This window comes from Mastigoproctus giganteus, chromosome 13 (assembly GCF_048544385.1).
Source record: "Mastigoproctus giganteus isolate SK-2022 chromosome 13, ASM4854438v1, whole genome shotgun sequence".
In the NCBI taxonomy this organism is placed as follows: domain Eukaryota; kingdom Metazoa; phylum Arthropoda; class Arachnida; order Uropygi; family Thelyphonidae; genus Mastigoproctus; species Mastigoproctus giganteus.
This window is the reverse complement of record NC_143587.1, coordinates 69,435,029-69,459,236: the sequence shown is the minus strand read 5'-3', so window position 1 is coordinate 69,459,236 and position 24,208 is coordinate 69,435,029. Positions and strand designations below refer to the sequence as shown.

The window sequence follows — 24,208 nt, the reverse complement described above, 5'->3', positions numbered from 1 at the left end:
TTTTACTGTTTTAAATTGTAACCCCCATGTACAAATGTCAGTGAACAGAAATGTCAACTAGTTAGTATGTACAAATTACAGTACATATTAATTATTCCGATTATCACGTATATTCTTACAATTTTCACGTATCATTTAAAAAGATAATAAAGGATAAATTTGTGCTTAATATATCTTTGCTTTTATAGCCTGTGGATAATATTCCTCCTATTTTTGCTAATTAGAATCGCTGTTTAATAGAATTAAAATTCAATTCACAAACGTGATCACAATGACCGGCGATTACTGCACATCGTATAGTGAATGGTACTTTACTATGATGCTGAGTTCGTCGTAACGTGATTTGATTGTAGGGTGAACCAATTGTAAAGGGGGTACATTGTATTTTTTAACTATTTAAGTGAAACTTCGGATAATTGGGGCAGCCGCTTAATCGGGACAAAATGCACTAGTCCCGATGTGTCCCAAATAACCGGAATGGACTGTATTTAACTTAACTGAATTCTGCATTGGATATTATCTGCAATAAAATTAGTTAGTCTTTCCATTTCAATCCTAATAGTCGGCCTAGCCCTACTTGCTTGCAGTGGAACAGCAAGCAAGTAGGGCTAGGGCAAGTAGGGCAAGCAAGTAGGGCAAACAGCAATCTTTCCCGCTGCTAAAATTAATTCTTTATTTTTTTTTTATAATTGTTCTTACAGTTAAACTTGCAAGTCCTAAATTATGGCACACATCCGCTTGTCGTTGACCAGAATCGATTTGCTTCAAAACGTCTAATTTAATTTTCAAATTCAGACTTTGTTGCTTTTTCATTCTTATTGGCCATTATTAACACTTTGAAAATGTAACTGCATTGGTTGCATTAATTACAATACAATGTTCAAGTAAACTGTCTGTTACGAACAATTTATAATACTGCACTGAGTGATGACTAGACTTCAGATAAATGCATATAATGCAAATATTACAAGCAATATACTTGATCATTTTTTAAAATGTTGATCAGGGGAAGTCCATGGTGACTTCCCCTGAGGTCAAGGATGCTCTCATAATTATGGCTAAGGATTTGCTTACTTCCTTTGCCACATTTAACAAAACTGGATGGATCCCATCCACCTCAGGTGCATTTCTTATGTTTAACTTTAACAATTTCTCCTCCACTTTGCACCCAATTATTACAAAATCATTTAACTCCCTGTTATAGTTTGATAAACATCTGGCCTTTTCCTCCTTGAATAACTCATGTATAAATATAGATGCAATATATTCATTTAGTTTGGCAGCTATCTGAAAATTATCCTCTACAGTCAAACCACTGATATAAAGTGGACCAATCTGATTCATCTCCTTTCTTTTATAGTTTATATAAGTAAAGAAATCTTTGCTGTTTTCCCTCTGCATCTTTTGCCTAACTTCCTTCGTGACTTGATTACAGATCAGCTTATATATACCATGGCCTTCTTTGTCACCTGATAATTTATATGCATCCCATGCATTTTTATTCTCTGCCACAAGTTTCATTAGTTCATCTGACATCCATTTGGGCCTAAACCTAGAACAGTATTTTTTAGCTGGAACAAAAAGCCTAGTAGCTTCCAAGATTACTTCCTTGAATGCTTCCCATTTAGAATTTACTGTTGTTAAAATCATCAGTTGGTCCCACAATGGAATTTTAAAAAAAATCTGAGACCACTGTAGTCATCTTTACAAAAGCAAAAACCCTTCCCTTTACCCCTGATGGTAGTTACATCTTTAAGAAAATCCCACATCAGTACACTGTGATCACTGCCATCTAGTGGTTCCTTTATTTGTAAATTCTTAATGCATGAATGATCACTGCTGATAATAAGATCAAGAGTGTTACTCCCTCTTGGTTGCCTCTCTAATATGCTGCTGTAGAAAACAACCATCCAATAAATTCACAAAAGCCTTGCTAGTGTGCAAGTGACCAACTACAAGTTCCAGTCAATATCTAGGAAGTTAAAATACCCCATTATAAGACACTGATTTACTGGCCCACTATTTCTCTGTATAATTGTTCATTGTACTCATCCAAGTCATTAGGCCTAAAACAAACTCCTACCCTAATTTTTGCTTTCCCAGTACTTATGTCACACCAAACTGACTCAACATTGCACTGTCCACCCATGTCAACTGGATGCACTTCCTTAGATTTTGTGTTTCTTAACTAACAACATAACCCCCTCCTCCCTTCCTATCCTTTCTGTACACAACTGCACTTCCCAAATTCCAATTCAGCATTCCCTATATATATATATATATATATAAATATATATATATATTTTTTTTTTTTATGTGAACCCCAAACACGAGAGGTATTAGAACCTATAGTACTTAGTACCATGCTTGGGTTATGTGACACCATGTGTCTGATAACCCAACAATATCCCTGTGATGTCTTGATCAGCACTTGAAATTAATCAAATTTATTTACTATACTTCTAGCATTGGTGTAAATGCAAGTATATATGCACCTGTTCTTACTCTTAGTTACTCAGCCAATGTATTTACTTGTTTCATGACCCCCAGCAGTTCCTGAAATCTCCAGCAACTTGCTTTCAGTGCTTCTGCTCATTCCAATAGAAGCAGTGCAAGAATCATTTCCACCTCTGCCTGCGGCTAATGTTAATCTATTAGTCTGTGAATCCCGCCAAGCTAGCAGTTTTCCGACCCACCTAACATTGCCTTGATAGCATCAGCATATATTCTTGCACCCTCTCTATTTAAGTGTATCCCATCCCTGCAGATGCAAATCTCTCCTGTTAGCAAGCACAGACCACACTGAAAAAAATTTTACCCCATGAGCCTTGCACAATCTCTCAAGGGCCAAATTGATAGACAAGGCTCTCGTCATATACTCCCTCCTATCATGTCTGGGCTGGATGACAGACACTTTCGAAATTTAACTCGAACTTACAACTATTTTTCAATATTGACCTGTACTTGTTAAGTAAATCCACAAACTTCCTACACTTAATGTCATTAGCACCAACCTCCACAACAATATCGCCTTTTGTGCCCAAGCTAGCAGTTTTCCGACCCACCTAACATTGCCTTGATAGCATCAGCATATATTCTTGCACCCTCTCTATTTAAGTGTATCCCATCCCTGCAGATGCAAATCTCTCCTGTTAGCAAGCACAGACCACACTGAAAAAATTTTACCCCATGAGCCTTGCACAATCTCTCCATGGCCAAATTGATAGACAAGGCTCTCGTCATATACTCCCTCCTATCATGTCTGGGCTGGATGACAGACACTTTCGAAATTTAACTCGAACTTACAACTATTTTTCAATATTGACCTGTACTTGTTAAGTAAATCCACAAACTTCCTACACTTAATGTCATTAGCACCAACCTCCACAACAATATCGCCTTTTGTGCCCTTAAAAGATATCTGCTCTCCAATGTCATCAACTTTTGCCCCTGCAGACATACCCTGGTCCTATTCCACCTATCCTTTCACAATATGTTTCCTATTTTCCTGACAATTGAGCCACTGAAAATAACTAATAACTTGTCATATGTTAGGACTTAGGCAATGCCTATCTGGACATATGCAATCTATTAACAATCAGAGTAGTTTCAGTAGTGATCAATTGGTATGCTAAGTTTATCCTTGAAACATTATGGCAAGCAATCAAAGGTCTACATACAAAAGCACAATTTACTTTAATGAGTGTGGATTTCAAACAATATCTTTGGTTTGTTTCTAGCACTCAACAAATTTTACAGTTAGCTTTCAAGTAAGTGCAATGCCACTAGCAGACGAAACAAATTTATTACAGAGGTAGAATAGATGTGCGGAAATTTGCCTTTAGCCAGCGGGTGGTTAATTGCTGGAATAAACTTCCATCTGTTGTTGTGGAAGTTGATAGGTTAAATAAATTTAAGGAGGAACTGGACAAACATTTAGTGGGATTTGTTTTGTAATTTTTTTTTTTTTTTTTTTTGGCTGATGCTACATAAGCTCATACACTTGCTTTCTTGCATCACATGCCACTACTACTCCTACTATTATCATCTCATTTATACAGATTTGAACCATATCAGCCAAGTAGCATTCCCACAATATGCATATTGCTCCTGGGGACTTCATGCATCACTTGCTTGAGGAAAAGAAAAAAAAAAACAATGCTAGAAATATTATGCTAAAACTTACTTTTCTTCTGTAATATTTCTCTTAATTATGCAAGGCTAGAGAGAGAAAAGAAGCAATTAGTCTAGGGCATGGTAGATTCTTCCTTAATGCTCTCTCTCTCGCGAGAGAGAGAGGGGGGGGGAGGGTCTCCTAAATTAACAACAAAGGTGATGTTATATGGCTCTCTGTCTTCTAACTTCTCCATTAATGCTGGTGTCCCCCAAGGTTCAGTTCTTTTCCCCACTCTTTTCCTCTTTTATATTAATGACTTTCTTCCATTGACTGGAAGAAGGTCATTAATTGGAAGAATGTCAATGGAAGTCAATTCCATTGACAGTTTTGCTGATGATATCACTTTGCATTCCACTTTCCAGTTTGAGAAATCTTGCCCTGCTCTATCAACTTCAACTTCTCGAATATTTGCTACCAATTCCTTAATGCTCATCTCCAGGTAATTCTCCAGTGGGGCAAAGACAACTTAGTTGATTTCAATCCTAAAACTCAGTCTTGTTTTATATCTTGCAAAAAAAAAAAAAAAAAAAAAAATTCTTCTCCTATGCTTATTTTTGGTGACACTCCGATTTCTAGGCAAGATGATATATCTCTTTTGGGATCTCTAATCTCTTGGCACAAGCACATTACAAATATTGCTTCTTCTGCATCTAAAAAACTTGGTTTTTTCTTTCGCTCTCAGTGTTACTTTTCTTCCAAACAGCTGTTCACTCTGTACAAATAGCAAATCTGCTTTACCATGGAATATTGTTCCCATATCTCTACTAGAGAAGTGTTATTTATTTGAAGTAATGCAATAGTAGCTATCTCGTGTGAGGGCAACCACATTATGAGATACAATTAAAACGATGCCCTCTACGCTACATACGCAGTTCAAATATATGGGTTAACTATGGTGTATTTACGCCGATACTATATAGACAAATAGTAAGATATTAAAAGGGGCCAAATACTAAATTAACTACTGAATATATCACAAATCTATCTGCTGACTCTTAATTCATTTTTTATTACATGTCATTAAAGTTTCTTATTAATCATAATTCCATTTTCAATGTGTATATATATTTTAATAGCTAAAACAAATGTTTTATAATTGACTTGCCTTGTCAAAAATCCTTGCCGATCATCAAAATGTTCAGCAATGTAATAATTACCAAGAGGTTGAGGAGTAACATATGGTATTTCTTCAGTGGGTTCCACTTCTTCACTTTCCTAATTTGAAAACCAAATAGTTTTTTAATTGGCAATACATGAAAAAAGGAAATCACTAGAATTATTATAAGTGATTCAGACTAAAAACAGCATAGTGAGTGCATTCAGAACTCTTCAAAAAGAATTTTGAAAAAATTTGCAGTTTTGTTTAAATTAATTAACATAATAATTGTGTTCAATAAATAGTTTTTAATAGTACTACTACACATTAGAGCATTTTTAAATTTGACTAAGAATTTAGTAAGTTGCTACTTAATATTCATTCAGCCTTTGTTATCAATGATAAAGGCTGAACAAATCGGCAGCTAGTTACTAATTAGTAACTTGTAGTGTATCATAGTGATAACTGTAGTATTTTAATTGAAGTAAATAAGTAACTAAGGTACTAATTTTTGATTTTAGCAAAGAAATTAAACGGCAGTAAGTTATTTAGAAACATAAGTGTAGCACATAATGCATAACAATCTGGTAACATGTGTAGTAATACACACTTCTTCGTTTGTGTGGCAATTTTTAATTAACCTTATATTAGAATCATGCCTCAAATAACAGCAGCAAAGCTCAAAGCAGTGGGAGCATTTTGGTATGGGAGAGAACCATCAGTGGCAGTTCTTGCAAATCATAGTTACACTCCCTGTACAAATTCAGGCTTTTTTTGCAGGATCATCTATAGTGGGACAGGATACGGTCAAAAATATCAAGGAGGGAATCACTTTGTGTTCTTCCACTGTAAAGTGTAAGGATCAACATTCTGACAGACGTAAAAGGGCTTGAAGAATAAGGTGGATGCCCTCCAAGAAACTAAAAAGAAAGACCCTTCCAGCACTCAGCTGCCCAGCTGAGTGCACTCAGGCAAAACAAGACAACAGGATCCTCCACAGCAGGGTCTGCTGGTCCCACAGGAGGTAACTGTTCTCATTAACTATTATCAGAGAAAGGGAAATATGCTTTGTAAAATGGATAGGTAAAATAGGACCAGGGCATGTCTGCCTGAGACAAGTTGATGACATAGAGCAGCTATCATCTTTTAATGGCACAAAAGGTGATATTGTTATATGCATGGTACTAATGATATCAAAAGTAGATCTGAGGATGTACTCAACAAATACAGGCAATGTTGAAAGAAACAGTTGAGTTAGGATTGAAACAGTGTCTGCAATTCTGCCCAAACAAGAGAACGGAGTACATGAGAAGTCTTGTCAATTGAGACTACAGTTTGAACAGGCTAAGAGTAGAAAACTTGCTTCTTCCCATAATGGTAGCCGAGCATTCTGGTCTCTTGCCAAAGCTATTGGCCACAACTTTTGCCCACCTCTGTCCAAAACAGATGGTTCTGTTGTCACTTCAGCCAAGGATAAAGCTGACCTGCTAGCATCCCACTTTTCTTCCAATTCATGTATTAATGATCTTGGTAAAACACTTCCCATCATTTCCAACACATTCTGTTCAATGCCTCCTGTGGTCTTCCGTCAAAAGGATGTCAGAAGGATTTTGACGAATCTGAATGCTAAGAAAGCTCCAGGTCCCGATGGCATTTCTCCACTTGATCTCAAAACCTGTGCTCCTGAACTTAGTGTTCTTTGCCGCTTTTTTTCACTTTCTTATTCCAAAGGTGTTTTTCCTTCTGCTTGGAAATTCGCTCATATCCAGCCAGTTCCTAAAAAGGGTGACAAATCCTTCCCATCCAATTATCGTCCCATTGCAATTACTTCTACTCTTTCTAAAGTAATGGAGAAATCAATTAACTGCCAACTCTTAAACTACCTAGAAACCTTCCGTCTGATCAACAATCACCAGTATGGATTCCATCAGTGTCGATCCACTGGTGATATTCTAGCTTATGTTACCCGTTTATGGACTAATTCAATGGAAAAGTTTGGTAAAACACAAGCAGTTGCTCTTGACATCTAAAAGGCTTTTGATCGTGTTTGGCATAAAGGTCTTCTAAACAAGCTTCCATCTTATGGTTTGCCAACTGTTTTTTGTAATTGGTTATCTAGTTTTCTCTCTGATCGCTCACTGAGGGTGATGGTAGATGGCTCTCTGTCTTCTAACTTCTCCACTAATGCTAGTGTACCCCAAGGTTCTGTTCTTTCCCCCCACTCTTTTCCTCTTGTATATTAATGACCTTCTTCCACTGATTGGAAATCCTATCCATAGTTTTACCGATGACAGCCCATTGCATTCCACTTCCCATTTTGAGAAACCTTGTCCTTCACAATCAGCTTCAACTTCTCAAAAATCTGCTACCAATTCCTTAAATGCCGATCTCCAGGTAATTCTCCAGTGGGGCAAAGACAACTTAGTTGATTTCAATCCTTCTAAAACTCAGACTTGTCTTATATCTCGCAAAAAGGATTTTTCTGCTCCTATGCTTATCTTTGGTGACACTCCGATTTCTAGGCAAAATGATATATCTCTTTTGGGGATTAACCCGACTTCTAATCTCTCTTGGCACAAGCACATTACAAATATTGCTTCCTCTGCATCTAAAAAACTTGGTTTTCTCTTTGGCTCTCAGCATTACTTTTCTTCCAAACAGCTGTTCACTCTTTACAAATCGCAAATCTGCTCTACCATGGAATATTGTATTCCCCCAAAACTTCTCTCGGGCTTCTTGATTCCGTTCAGAAAAGGGCAGTTAGGTTAGTTAATGATTCATCTCTAACAGTCTCTCTCCACTCGTTGTCTCATAGACATACTGTTTCTGTTGCATGCCTCTTGTACAGATACTTCCATGGGCACTGTTCTTCTGAATTGGCTTCTATAATTCCCGCTCACTCTTTCAAAACAGTCTGAACATGTGCAGCCACCAGCCAACAGTCCATTTACTGTCCAACTTCAAATTCACTAGAACCAACTTTTCACCATCCTCATTTATTCATTCAACTGCCGTTTTCTGGAACAACCTTCCTTTGTATGTATTTCTGAAAAATTACAGTCTACAGAAGTTGAAGTCCATTGTCAACAAATATCTTCTTTTGTCTTCTCAACCTCCAACCTAAGCACGCTACTAAGTACTATAGGTTCTAATACCTCTCGTGTTTGGGGTTTAAATAAAAAAAAAATTGATTGGGCACTGGAGAGACTGTACAAGGCTTATAGGATAGAATTTTTTTCAGCAAGGTCTGTGCTTGTTGAGAGGTGAGACAGGGATAGGATACACTTAACTAGAAGGGGTGCAAGAATATTTACTGGCACTATCAAGGTAATGTTTGGTGGGTCAGTCAGATGCTAGCTAGGGGGTGACAGGGTGGATATACAGACTAACCGTAGCTACAGGTAGGAGTGCAAGTGATTCTTGCGCTGCTTTCATTTCAAGACCTGCTTGGGTTCATATGGAACAAACAAATAGATGGGCTGTTACGGTTACTAAGGATAAAAACAGTTACATGTATATATGCATGTGTGCTAATGCTAGGAGCATAGTTTGGTTTTGATTTTTATGGAGCATGGGAGGAGCATAGTAAATAAATTTGAAGTGCTGGTTAAGTCAAATGCAGAAATTGTAAAGATATCAGAAACATGTCACTCAGACATAAAAGATGCAAAATTTGAAATTGGGGAGCAGAAAGTGTACAGACAGGTGGGGGGGGGGAAGAGTTTTGCTCATAGTTAAGAAGCACAAAAGAAATCTAAGGCAGTACCATACATTTGATACGGTTTATCAGTGCAATGTTGAGTCAGTTTGGTTTGACATAAGAAATTAAGTAAACAAAAACATGTGTGTTAAAGGCCAAATAGCTTTGTAAGTATAATGAATACTGTACTGGCAAAGAGAGTTAGGACAGTAAATAAAAAAAACTGTTTTATAATCATGGATTTTTAATTTTCCATGTATTCATTGGAACTGTTGGCTTGGTCACTCACACAGTATCAAGACTTTTATGGATTTGCTGGATAACTATTTTCTACACCAGCATGTTAGAGAGACAATGAGAGCAGGCAATACTCTATTTATCAACAGTGACTCCTCATTTATTAAGAATCTGCAGATAAAAGAACCATTGAGTGTACTGATCAGTGTATTGACATGGAATTTACTTAAGATGTTTTTTTACTGTCAAGGGCAAAAAGAAGGGCTTTTGCTTTCATTAAGTGACTACAGTGGTCTCAGACAATTCTTAAATTCTACTTGGTGGAACCAACTGATTATCTTACCAACAGTGAATAATAAATGTGAAGCATTCATTCAGAGTAGTAATCATAAAAGCTAATAGGCTTCTTATACCAACTAAAAGATACTGCTAGAGGCTTAGAACTAAATGGACATCAGATGAACTGATCAGAATTTTGGCAGAGAAGAAAAATGGTATGTACGATAAATAATCAGGTGATAGAGAAGCCTACAGAAGATATAAACCAGTTTGCATTCAATTCAAAAGAGGTTAGGCAAGCTAAGGCAGATTACAAGAAGCTTCTGACAAAGAAAAGCAGGAACTACTAGATATGTATGGTTAAACTGTTGACGATCCTGCTAAGATTGCTAACAAACTGAATAGACACTGCATCTACATTTACACAAGGGATTTGTCAGGGTTGGGATACCAGAAGAGTCTTATTCTAGCAGGGAACTGAATGATTTTGCAATAACCAAGAGGAAAGGGGAATAAAAATTGTTCAAGTTAAATGCAAAAAAAAGCCACCTAGGGTGATGATATTTATCCAATTATATAAATATATAAAAGGAAGATGCAAAAGAGGTAAGAAAACCTTCAGTCAAATTATGAGAACATCTGTGGATTCAGGGAGATATATCTATGGATTTGAATGTGCAAATGTATAGCACAATTCACAAAGTGAAATCAAAGAGTGGCATAAATAGTTACAGACAGGTTACCTTAACTTCTGTTCTAGGGAAAATAATGAAGTCCTTAATTAAAGAACTAATAATGAAGGATCGTCTAGACAAGAATGCAGTAATACAGACACAGCATGGATTTGTTAAAGTATCTTAATCTGACTGGATACTAATATAATGACTGGATGCAAAATAATTTTGACATCACATACTTAGGTTTCGGAAAAGTTTTTTGATACCAGTTACATGTAAAAGGCTGCTGCTCAAACTGGAACTGGAGCAATGTGTCAGACAAGCTGCTATAACAGCTCATTTACACTGCCTAGGTATTTTGTCAATGATATAGAGGAATTTTGACAGCAAGGAGGCGATTACCCCATTTTATAAGGCAGCATTTCCCAAATGTTTGTAGTCACGGAACACTTTATCTCACAATATATTTATGGAATACTTTTCATCTCGCAATATATTTACGGAAGACTTACGAAACAAGTTTAGCAGGAGCCAAAGAACTGTTTGCTAATATTTTATTACATACGACACACTGTGCATCAGGAGCAACTTTATTTTCAACACATGTAAAGCCGAAATTCAAATACAGTCAGTCCTCGTATAACACGTTTACATTACACGAATTCAATCATACACGATTTATAAATAGGGGAACGATATCTTATATAACACGAACTGAATTCGCTTATGCACGATTCGCCTTTGTGTTTACAAGAAATGGCAGTCGAACACAGAATCACCCCAACCGAACGCAACACGATAGAAATTAAGAGAAAATTCTGAAAATGTATTTATGTTTCTTATATCAGTGAAGGGGAAACACATTTCACCATAATAACGTAAAAACCCACACAATTCCAGCTATCGGTATTATCGCAAATGCAATTAGATCGAGTTTACTACCAGTTTATAACAGATTCCACTAGCAGAAACGCAACTGGAAATTGTTTTTATTGTTTTATGGTAGTAACACCTAGAAATGTGCTTTAGTAAAATGGGAGGTGTTAATAGTGTATCTCTGCCTTTACGGTGTTGTTTATTCAGTTGCTACACGTGCGCAGTTTGTTTATGTGTATCAAGTGTGCCTCTTCATTTTGTAATTGTGCTTTATTCCCTAAAAATTAGTAAAATACTTAAAAAGGTATGAAAAGGAAGCGTCCTGGTGAAGACACTACAGATTCAGAGAGAAAAAGAAAAGCAATATTGTTAAACAGAGGAGGACTGGGTCAAAAATTCTTACCCGGGAAAATTTATAGTGGCCTCATACTAGCGTTTATGGCCAAAATCACACGGGCCTCCGGCCCACCGGGGTTTCCCCAGTAAGGCTTATGGCCAGTCCGCTTCTGTCGATAGAGAAAAAATATTAAATTGTGAAACGCTTTGAGCAAAATGAAAGACCATGTGATATTGCACGTGCTACAGACCTAAATGAGGTAACACCGAGAATTACAAAGAATGCAGAGAAAATAAAAACAACTTTCATAGCAGGAACAACTCAAAGTGTAATTAAAATCCATTAGATTAAGACAAGAATTGGAAGAGATGGAACGGCTGTCATCTGTTTGGATAGAAAATCAAACAAAAAACAAGTTTGCTTATGATAGAAGCAAAAGCATTAGCAATATTTTATTATGTAATAGTCGTAATAAAATACGTAACTATTTTATTACGATTATTTATTGTGTTTGGTAATGTTTTGGTTACAAATGTGTGTTCAATCTTGGGTGGTCAGCACCTAACCCTATTTTTCCCATAGGGCCTGTTGTTCATATTGCACAATTTTGAATTGCACAAGGGTTTCTAGGAACACAAATATTGTGCTATACGAGGACTGACTGTAACTGTCACCATACTTTCGTTTTGGCCTTTCATTAGTTGGTTCCTGTTTTTTCACTTCAGATTTTTTTGGGAACAAAAGCCTACAATTGTTCGTCCTCACTTTGAAGTGAGACAATATTGTGTTAGTTTTCGTCGACCACAGTTGCAATACTAGAAGTACTTGCTTCTCGTTTTAAAGTTCCTTTTTTCAACCACAAATCCATGGTCATTTATTTTTATAATAATACGGTATTTCGAAAAACAGGAACTCCCTGACTTACATAATACATGACTTACGTAAATTCGACTTTACATAAGTTTTTGCCAGCCCGTGCAAACTTAAAAAAAATCGTGGAAATGTATTTTGCATCCCATAGGAATAAATGGAGGTATTGTGAAAATATCCCAATAACTTTTTTTTTTCTTTTTTTTTGTAATTCGTTCCAAGTCCTTGGAAGTTGAAAATTTTGCTGTATTACTAAGCTATTTATCTCTCTAATAGGTCATTTTTATAATGGAAATTGCACTACACTTTCATCGTTATCATATGTTCCGTTATAAGAATCAATTTTGAATGCCTTTGTGAAATTTTTATAAAGCATGTTTCTGGAGGTCACGACCATAAAACAAAAACAATTCGCACTTTCCCATTTATTGGGCTTTTCTGTTAGTGCAATTAATTATAAATGGGCAGTAAACTTGATCTTATTGCAAATGCAATAATACCGATAACTGCAATTGTGTGGGTTTTTAGTTATTATGGTGAAATGTGTTCCCTTTCACTGAAATCTTCAATCATATAAAAAAACAAGTTTTCAGAAACTTCTCTTCATTCCTATTTACTTATTACAATGATGAAGGGAAAGCGACCAAGGGAAAATGCAAGTGCTGGTAGTGCCAAGAAACAAAACAAAATTTGGCTCAGGTAAAGAAAGCCAGCACAAGAACGGCGAGAAAAGTCAGATAACTTAAGCAGAAAATTAGTTTCCTGACACCGGACTCTAGTGCTGCAGACGGTACGTGTTATCAGTCTGGAGCAGAAATCGAGAAGGATATATCAACTGACAAGCAGGCAGGACAAACGATGAAATGATTGGTGGAGGGCATGACAGACAAGTTACTGTGTAGTCTGGTTGGCATTATAATGTGTATTTATGAGTAAAGAACGGTGCATAATAGTTTTGTGATGAACAGTAAACAGTTAATAGTAGCGATGAATCTTTTAAAGATGGAAGAAGTTTGTGAGGAAAATAAAATGTTGGTTGATTTTTTGATGAAAACTAAATTAATAAAAGTTTTGTTCTGCTCATTTTTATGTTCTTCATTATGTTTTTCTCTCATTATTAAGAGCAGATGATTTTTCGAGTTCATGAGTGTTTTTACTATACTGTTGATTTAGGTTTGGTTACGAAAAAAGGAAAAGGTTTCTTTATTTTTCGTTATATTTCGTAACCTGACCATAAAAATAAAATTACAGTAACAAAAAAATTAATATTTTGTTAATAAACAATTTATGCACTCATCCACCCATGATTCTAAAGAAAAAAGGTTAGGTTATCCCCTCCATTTCAGGAGGGGTTGTTCAAGCTCCCACGGGATTCAAGTGGAGGTAACCTGACCTTTTTTCACCATTAGGGCATATTATTGAACAAGAACATAAAAAAAGTCATAAAAATTTATTTTTTTATGAATGTATTTCTAAATATGACTGTGATGCTAAAGAAAAAAGGTTAGGTTACCCCCTCCACTTTGGGAGGGGGGGTCAAGCTCCCATGGGATTCAAGTGGAGGTAACCTGACCTTTTTTCACCATTATGGAAAGCGTTCATTAGGGCAAATTACCATTAGTGCTTCTGAGTGCTACTAAACCGATGTCACCGTGTGTTGTGTTCGTGCACCAATCAGCACATCATTTGCCACGCCTACCTGTCAATCAATATATCGTTCTCGACTTTGCTCCAGACCGATAACACCTACCGTCTGTTTACCAAGCAAGCAGCACTAGAGTGCCGTATCGCGAAACTAATTTTCCGCATAAATTATCCGATGTTTCTCGTAATTCGCGTGTTGGCTTTCTTTACCTTCACCCAAAATTGATTTAGAAATGAAGATGAAAATGATTAAGAAATATGAAGCAGGACAAATTTTGTCATCTATTGCAAGGGAATTGGATCTCGCTGCTTCAACGGACAATACTATTTTAAAGGACAGTGCACGTATAAAAGAATGTGTCAAAGGATCAATGCACTTAAGATCAACAGTGATCACAAAACAGCGTTCAGATGCTATATCAAAGATGGAACAGCTGTTAATAATATGGATGGAAAATCAGATTCAGAAACGAGTGCCCCTGAGTCTAATGACCATTCAAGCAAAAGCAACAAGTATTTATAAATATATTAAGGATAAGTACAGCAAACTCCAACCCAAGTTCATGGCAAGCAATTGGTGGTTTTATAGGTTCAAGCATCACACTGGTTTCCACAACATTAAAATATGTGGTGAAGTCGCCAGTGCCAATTCTGCAGCTGCAGAGAAATTGTGATGTGTTGGAAAAATTATTGATGAAGGCAGCTATTCAACGCAGCAAATTTTTAGCACTGATGAGACTGCTCTGTATTGGAAAAAAAAATGCCGGATCAAACATACATTGCCAAAGAGGAGTCTTCAAGCAAAGACATTAAGTCTTTGCTTGAAGGAGATCATATAGAGTGGTCAACACCCCTGGCATTGGGGCCTGAAGTGGATTAGATAAAGGGGTTTTTTTTTTCTCTCTTCCTTTATTTTATCTTTTTTTCTCAAGTGTAGCTATGTTATTTTATTTTTTTGTTTCTCTCTCTAGTGTACCTATGCCAATATTCTCTCTCTCTCTCTCTCTCTCTCTCTCTCTCTCTCTCTCTCTCTCTCGTATAAATTTTTTCCCCCTCGCGTTTGTTTGGAGTCAGCCACTCCAGTGTAGTTTATTTATTTTTTTTTTATTATTTTCTTTTCTTTTTTCATAACCTGCACCACGGGTGGTTTTTTTTTTTTTTTTTCTCTTTTCTATTTTGTCTGTCCTGGAATGGGCTCCCAGATGATCCTGGCCAACCTGCTGGCAACACCAGGTGGGTCAGAGTCTCTTTTGAGACAGTATATGACACTGGCCAACTTTCCTGTGGTGTGGATGAGTACCCAGAATCATCTCTCCAGGTGACTGATGCTTCTAGGGTAGCCAAACGGCCAGAACAGAACACACATAATACACACAAACCTATACCAACACATTTCTGGCCCTTGCAGTTGATTCTGCTCTTCACAGTGATACAAGGCAGAGTTGAACAGACATTCTAAGTAGCACCCTTTACAAAAAACATGTCCAGGCCACATCTTGAGTACTGCGTACAGGTCTGGAGGCCTCATTTTAGGAAGGATGTAGAGTTGCTTGAGCATGTGCAGAGAAGGGCAACAAGATTAGTAACGGGTTCTCTTACTAGAGAAGGCTTAAGTTCTGCAAACTGTAGTGGCTGGACCCTAGGCACCTGTGAGGTGATCTGACTGAGGTGTATAAGGCCCTGAATAGGTTGAGCATGCTGAATTCTGATGGGATTCTTCCACTTGCTCAGATTACAAACCTGAAGGGGCATAAATTCAAATGGAGGAAAGACAGTTGTAGAATACACTGACGAACCAAAACATTATGACCAGCGAGTCATTATGCAAATCAAAGAAACTGCAAGTGAACTACGGCATGTGTGTGGCAAGATGGGAAAGGCAGAAAACTTAAGCAAGTTTGACAAAGACTAAATTCAAATGGCCAGATGACTGGATCAAAGCATATTCGAAACAGCACGGCTGGTGGGCTGCTCATGGTCAGCCGTGGTTAGTACCTACCGAAAGTGGTCCGAGGAGGAAGAACCCATGAACCGCTGATGAGGTGTTGGACGACCACAGCTCCAATGCTTGAGGTGAGCGAAGGCTCTCCCGGATGGTACATGGCAACAGAAGGGCAACTGTGGCACAACTCACCGGTAATTGGAATGCTGGTGACAGGAGTAATGTGTCCCAACACACACAAAGTACATCGAACCCTACTGGAAATGGGGCTGTGTAGCCACAGACTGCTCTGAGTGGCAATGCTAACCATGGTTCACCAGGAACAGCACCTACAATGCACATGCGAGCATCAAAACTGGACCTTGAGTGATTGGAGGAAGGTAGTCTGGTCCTATGAATAGCATTTCCTGTTGACCATATAGATGGCTGGGTACCTGTGCGTCATTTACCTGGGGAAGTGATGCCACCTGGATGCACCGTAAGACAAAAACAAGCCAGTGGCGGCGGTGTTATGCTTTGGACGATGTTCTGCTGGGATACCCAGGGTCCAGTCATCCATGTGCCGGGCAGGCACTCTGAAGTCTACCACCTACCTAAACATCATTGCTGACCAGGTACACCCTTTCATGGTAACGATCTTCACCTCTGACAGTGCCATCTTTCAGAAGGATAATGCTGCCATGCCACACTGCCCGGATTGTTTGAGACTGGTTTGCGGAACATGAAGACTTGCAGATATTGCCCTGGCCTCCAAATTCTGCAGACATCAATTGCATCAAACATCTGTGGTGTGTGTTGGAACAGCAACTCCAATCTGTGGCATCTCAACCACGGACCTTACAGGAGTTAAAGAATCTGCTGGTTACATGTTGGTGCCAGATACCACAAGACACCTTTAGAAATATTGTAGCATCCATGCCTCGCTGGGTACGAGCTGTTTTGGCTGCACTGGGAGGACGAACAGCATATTAGGTATGTGGTCACAATGTTTTGGCTCATCGGTGTAGATGTGCAGAAATTGTCTTTAGCCAGCAGGTGGTTAATTGCTGGAACAAACTTCCATCTGTTGTTGTGGAAGTTGATAGCTTAAAGAAATTCAAGGAGAAACCAGACAAACCCTTAGAGGAAATGGATGTGTGAAATTGTTTTTTTTTTTTTTTTTTTTTGTTTTAGCTGATGCTACATAAGCTCATACGCTTGCTTTCTTGTATTACATACATCTCTATTCGGGAATTTTTTATAATTTGACACCTAAAAATACAATTAAATTCAAAGGGAAAAGTGTGTTGGTAAAAAAAAATCAAAGGCTCACTTGACTGTGCTCATATACACAAATATGACAGAAATTGATTAAAAAAACTGTTTGTTATCAGAAAATCGTTAAAATCTGTGTTTCAAAAACGTAAGGAAACTTCCTATAGATTACACTGCAAACAAGAAAGCTTGGATGACTTTGGATATTTTTCGGAATACATAAGTGATTGGAATAAGGAGCTATTCAAAAAGAAAAAAAATATTTTATTGTTAGTTGATAACTGCCCTGCACATTCCCAGATTCAAAATTTGTCCAACGGTAAGCTAGTGTTTCTGCCTCCCAATGCAACATCAATTTTACAACCAATGGATATAGGTGTAATCAAGAGTTTGAAAGGATTTTATAAAAAGATTTCTAGTTCTACATCCGATCATCAAAGAAACAGAAACTTACCAAGTCTATATCAATATTAGATGCTATAAATTTATTGAATGATGCATGGAACATTACTTCAACAACCATATCGAATTACTTCAAGAAATCTAAATTAAATTCAAATGATTTTAATTATAGACGAAGATGGAAACGAAGAAAACAACTTACCATTATCCAAATGGTTGCTACGTAACAACATTGTAGGTTGTTTAATACAGATAACATCGATGAATTTGTACAAGTCGATGACAACTTATTAACTAGTGGTCTTCCTACAGAGAGTGACATTGTAGATGCTTTGCTCAACAAAGACTAACAACGGTGGTAAAGACGACGATTGTGATGATGACATGATAATTGAAAGTGAATCAAAATCAGTGCCAACAATCTCAGGGTGCAATGGAGACAGTCAATTTTTTTGAAGGAACCAAGGCAAGTAATGAGACTTAACGCGTTGAGTGTTTTAAGGGGAAACTTAGTATCAAAATTTAATCTTTAAAACAAGCATCAATTTTAAGATTCATAAATAAAGACTAATTGAAACCGTGAAACCATGTTTATTATTAAATAGTATTTTTTTAATTACAGAGAAATAAATTATGTTTAGTATTAAGTGTATGGTTTTAAAATTACAGACAAATAAATTGTGTTTAACATTAAGTGTATTGTAGTTTATACAAGCATATTAATACAAATAATATGTAAGTATATAGTTATTTTTTTTTATCTAATATTTCTTTTGAATCTCTTTTTATCAAGTTATTGAGAATTTAAAAAAAAAATAGGAGGTAACTCATCACTGATATTAAGTGTTCATTGTTTAATGGCCCCAGGGTTTTCCCCATCTCTGCTATCAATATGGTGTGAAACGGTTATAACAAGGAAATTGTTGGTCCCTTGATGCTCATTATAACCAAGTGCAATGGTATATAATTATACTTTTAATTTAAATGTGCATGTAATCTTTACACACAAATTATTCTCAGCTCTCATAAAAATACTCACTTCTTTGGCTTCCTCATTATCAGTTGCAGAAACAATGGCCACCAGAAGAAGACATACAAATATTTTCAGTGAAAGCATTCTATAATAAATCAAATAAATTATCTTAATTATATAAAAACAAATTAATTGTGAATGCTTAAAACATTTTTTTTTTTAAATCACTGCAAAATTAACATATTTATATGCATATATAAAATTTACCTTTAAGCTGTAAAAAGCTTAACTTCGCTTTATCAACTATAAAATTAATTCTAAATGATCCACCTTAAATACATTTCAAATGATAAGTTAATCTGTAACATCGGTATCTCAAAACGTAAAATTCAATTTATTTTGTCCTTTTGGACAACAAATAAGGGAACATAAATTTAAGTTGAAAAATTATGGGTGGGCACGTTGTGCAAAAATTTGCTTTCGACCAGAGAGTGATTGAGTCATGAAACAAAATACCATCTGGCATTCCAGAAGTGAATAATCTGAATAAATTTAAGGAAGAATTAGAAAAATTATTAGAGAAGATGGATTGAGATTTTTTTTTTTTTGCTGACAATGTAAAGCTTGCATCATTTGACACTTCTAATACTAATTAAGAATTTGTCCTCCAACACTTTGGGAAATTTTCAATACCACAGATGACATATTTTAAATTTATGCAAGGCAGTTAAAAAAAAATGCATTAAAATAAAAATCACATTACCCATTGAATCAATATATCATACTGCAATGTGACACTGAAACGATATAGAGTAACAAAAAATCATTACAGAACAAATTCTGCAAGTTCCACTAAAAACTACTGTTTTCATACTCAACTATTCCTTCATCTGTAGCAGTAGCTTGCCTTTAATGACACACAACTCAAATTCATACAGCAATCTTTCACATACAACAGTACCAAAAGCTTTTCTGAAATCTTAGCAGAAGATGTCAAATTTTTTTTTTTTTTTTTTGGTATTAGTTTTTGCTTGGCAAGTCTATGCAACTTGCCAAGCTACATTCCTGAAGATTTTCAAATTAATTTTTTTGTTTAAAATGAAATATGAATAAATACAATTACTATATATAGTTGATAAACTAATCCTGTTTAAAAAAATCATTCAAAGAAAGCTGATGAATTATCTATTTCACCTTAAATGATTTCTCTTAAACATTTGAAGCCTTTTGAGCATATAGCCTCATAGTAAACTAAATCTTTATAAACAGAATTAAGAACAATGGATATCTAGACCAGCAGTTCCCAACCTTTTTTGACGGCAAGCCCTTTTCAACATAACATACTATTTTTAAAGTGAACCACTAAGCTTATATTCTCTGAAATCGTATATTTCTGAATTTTTATTAAAAAATAATTCCAGTACTACGCTTTTATAAGCAACATAGCATAATAATAAAAATTATTATTAAGTATCATTTATACTTTGTAAAGCATTTATTAATCAGTCCAAACTAGATTTTGAACAGGCTAAGAGCAGAAAATTTGTTTCTTGTCCAAAGGTAGCCAACCATTCTGGTCACTTGGATCTGTTCCCACTTCTGTCAAAACCTTCCAGTTTTGGGAAACCTTTCCCTGCTCAAACAGCTTCAAATTCTTGAATATCCACTACCATTTCCTTAAATGCTGATCTCTAGGTAATTCTCCAGTGCGGCAAAGATAACTTAATTTCAATCCTAAAACTCAGTCCTGTCTTATATCTCTCAAAAACAATTCTTCGGCTCCTATGTTAATCTTCGATGATGCTCCGAGTTCTAGGCAAGATCTTGGGGGTTACCCCGACGACGACTACTCTTGGAATAAAGCACATTACAAATATTGCTTCCTCTACATCTAAAAAACTTTTTCTCTTGGCATTACTTTTCTTCCAAATTGTTCTGGACTCTGTAGAAATCACAAATCCGGCCTACCACGGAATATCGTTCCTACATCTGGGGCAGTGCCACCAAAACCTTTCTCAAGCTTCTAGATTCCATTCAAAAGAGGGCAGATAGGTTAATTAATGTCTCGTCTCTAAAAAAAAAACAAACAAATTATGATATTAGGGTCACCCGTAAGTGATTACATCTACCCATATATTTATTGGGTCTAACTGAGCCTCAGAGTAAAAAAAGCCCATTAAAATTCCTCGCGTTTCTTCGGCTCCTATGTTTATCTTCGATGATGCTCCGAGTTCTAGGCAAGATCTTGGGGGTTACCCCGACGACGACTACTCTTGGAATAAAGCACATTACAAATATTGCTTCCTCTACATCTAAAAAACTTTTTCTCTTGGCATTACTTTTCTTCCAAATTGTTCTGGACTCTGTAGAAATCACAAATCCGGCCTACCACGGAATATCGTTCCTACATCTGGGGCAGTGCCACCAAAACCTTTCTCAAGCTTCTAGATTCCATTCAAAAGAGGGCAGATAGGTTAATTAATGTCTCGTCTCTAAAAAAAAAACAAACAAATTATGATATTAGGGTCACCCGTAAGTGATTACATCTACCCATATATTTATTGGGTCTAACTGAGCCTCAGAGTAAAAAAAGCCCATTAAAATTCCTCGCGTCAGACGGGATTCAAATCCAGGCCTTTTCCATCCGGTGTGGGGAAGACAGTGTTGCACACTGTCTTCCCCACACTGTGCAACAGTCTCATCTCTAACAGTCTCCCCACTTATATGGGCACTGTTCTTCTGAATTGGCTTCTATAAATCCCGCTCTCTCTTTTAAAGCATCCGAACATGTGTCAGATATGCCCTGGAAAGAAAGATTACATTTCCATTAGAAATGCAGATGGAATAAAAATGCAAATGCAACTACTACACAGCAACTTGAAGGAAATGTTTATAACTTATAGAGATAGAAATGGATCTGACATTGGATTTTCTAAATTTTGTGAATTTCGCCCACAAGTGGTGTGTCACAGTTGGTACACCAGGAACACATTCTGTATGCGTATGCACGATACATCAAAATGTCAAGTTAATGCTAGCAGCACCGACCAGGCTAGCCGGGTGGGTAAAGTGCCTGCCTGGCAACCCAAAGGTCGCAGGTTCGAATCCCACTTTGGGCTTGGATATCACGATGATGCCGTACTATCCAGTTGGATCTCACGGCCACGACACATGAAGGAAGCAGGAAAAAACTCGTTCCTTCGTGTATTGCTCACATCATACGATATAAAAAAATATGCTAGCAGCAAGTCCTGTTGAATGTGATTACAAGGTTCTCTCATTGGTAAAACAGTCTGTGATTTGGAGTCAAAAGATTGTATGCTTCATCAGTGTGAAAAATGTCCAGGAATAGATTAATTAAAAAAGTTTCTAGAGAATATTTTTGAAAACAATGAACCAGGAGTTTGTTTGTTTGTTTGTTATTTAGTTTTTAGGAGCATTAGCAACTAAGGCCATATTGCTCCGGGATATGCGGTGGTCATTCCCTGACCTTTCCGTATTTGGTGGTGACGGGTTCGAACCCCGGTCTAATCAAGAAGCGTGTGCTACGCACTGCTGCTCCTTCCCACCTGGCTACGGAGGCGCCATGAACCAGGAGACATTATTGAATTCAAGCAATGGATACATACTGACAGAGATACACTGGACACAAAGCAATTAACAACAGAAGATTTTATTGAAGAGTTGAGTACAAAGATATTTAACCTTTCCTGTTATCACTACATTACTAAACATCAAAGCTACTATTTGAAGTCAACAAAGGAAAGCCTAATGACAGGAGAATTTGTCATCTTCATGGATTTTGCAGAAAATTATTCATTTGTTGTGCAAGATGCTGTTCAAGGGTTCCACTGGGAGAATAGCGAGACTACATCCATTTGTCATTTATTACAAGGACGTTGAACTTCAGAATATGTTTCTGCGTAATCAGTGACTGTCTTCGACGTGACACAATTGCAGTGAATGTTTTTCTAACCAATTTAATTGAATATTGGAAGACTTTCATGACAGAAATCAGGCACATTTACTAATTCAGTGATAGTTCTGCAGCTCAATACAAGAATTAAGAATTTTATTAACTTGTGTCATCAACAGAAGGATTTTGATATACTGAATGGAATTTCTTTGGCACTAGCCATAGCAAGTCACCAAGTGATTGAACTGGTGGAACAATAAAACGATTGGCAGCAAATGCAAGTCTCCAGTGCCCAATTGAAAACCAAATCCTGACACCAAGAAGACATGTTTGAATTCTGTGACAAGCATGTGACTGGAATAAAATTCTGTTTTGTTTCTAAAGAGGAAATTGAGAAAGTAAGACCATTTCAAGAGAAAAGATTCATAGACGGTCATACTATTGCTGGAACAAGAGAAAATCATCACGTCATTCCTATTGATGCAAGACAGATTTCGTGTTTGCAGAGTATCAAATGACACACCATTATCATTTGTAGCTCATGTAGATCAGACTACCAATATTCAATATGTGCCAATTGTTAACTTACAAACTGGCCAATACATTGCCTGTATTTATGACAATAATTGGTGGATTGGAAATATTTGTGAAATTTCATTTGAAGAACATGATGTATTGGTAAATTTCATGCATCCTCATGGAGCAGCTCGCTCATTTCACTGACCTGCTAGACAAGATGTCTGCTGGATTCCTGAACAACAAATTATTCCCAATCTTCCAGCTCCAAAAACAGCAACAATGGGACGACAATGTAGCTTGCCTGAAGTACTACTATCAACCATCAACGAAATATTCCAGTCCATTATGAAGCAGTAATTCACTATCTTCACACTCAGTTGCTTATTTCAAATTGTATTGTGTTTTAAATAAATTTTGCTGCAGTTAACTTCTTTCAAGCTTAGAAACCAATAGAACATCATCTTTATGCTTGGAATCCTGAATAAAGACAACTTTTCAGGCTTGGGAACTTGCACTAAAGAAAACTATGCAATTTCTTTTCTTGCCATTTGCATCCCCACTGTAAAAAATACAGATCTTTTTGTGCACTGGCAATATATCTTTTCTCCTTAAACCAAAGGGCAGAGTAACTGCAAAAAATTTCACTCTTGTAAATGCAATAGAGTTCTGTCTGTATTGAGATGCAAAACTTAAACATTAAATAAGTATGCAAATATTATGTGGAAAATATAAAATGTTTAAGGCCATTTTTTAGGCCTTAAGTAGCAGGCACAAAACTGAAAAACCATGATTCTTGTTGCTTAAAACCTGCTCTTTCCAATGGTGGCAAAAATGAGTGAATTGAAGGTGTCCCACATTAAGATATTTGCCCCTAAAGATAGGTCACAAGGTGCTTTGTATAAACATACACCTAATGTCTCACATTACTGCAAATCTAATGATACATGCAATACATACTGATGCTGTTTGACCGACTCATACATGTGTCAGTCTGCACTACAGTTAATATCCGGACAGCACTCCATTGAAAGTTGGTCACATTGTACCCAAGTGTCACTTGTCAGCCAACTATAAATATGCTCTTATGAAAAAGATTTCAGCACTAAAGATTCCTAGGTCAGCAATTTGTGATGTGATCTGCAAATAGAAGCTGACAGGAGAGCCCTACAAAGAACTGCTCATTTAGAATTAAGGTTAACATTGTTGCAGTCCACACAGGCTGTTGTTGTTACTGGATGTCTTGAGGCACAACGGCAGTTAACGGCCATTATGCACAACAAGTGCCATTAAAAGACAGATACGTGCATTG

At 36.7% G+C, this 24,208-nt stretch overlaps 1 protein-coding gene across 1 annotated transcript in view; it reads right to left on the bottom strand.

Moving 5' to 3' along the window:
- The window catches only part of LOC150076146 (calmegin-like), a 308,067-nt gene that overhangs the window by 237,625 nt on the left and 46,234 nt on the right, over positions 1-24,208 (bottom strand). The window contains exons 3-4 of the mRNA XM_090387267.1: positions 18,531-18,609; positions 5,283-5,392 (exon numbers count right to left, since the gene is read on the bottom strand). Coding sequence (XP_090243393.1) covers positions 5,283-5,392; positions 18,531-18,609 — 189 coding nt within the window. The remainder of the gene's footprint in view (positions 1-5,282; positions 5,393-18,530; positions 18,610-24,208) is intronic.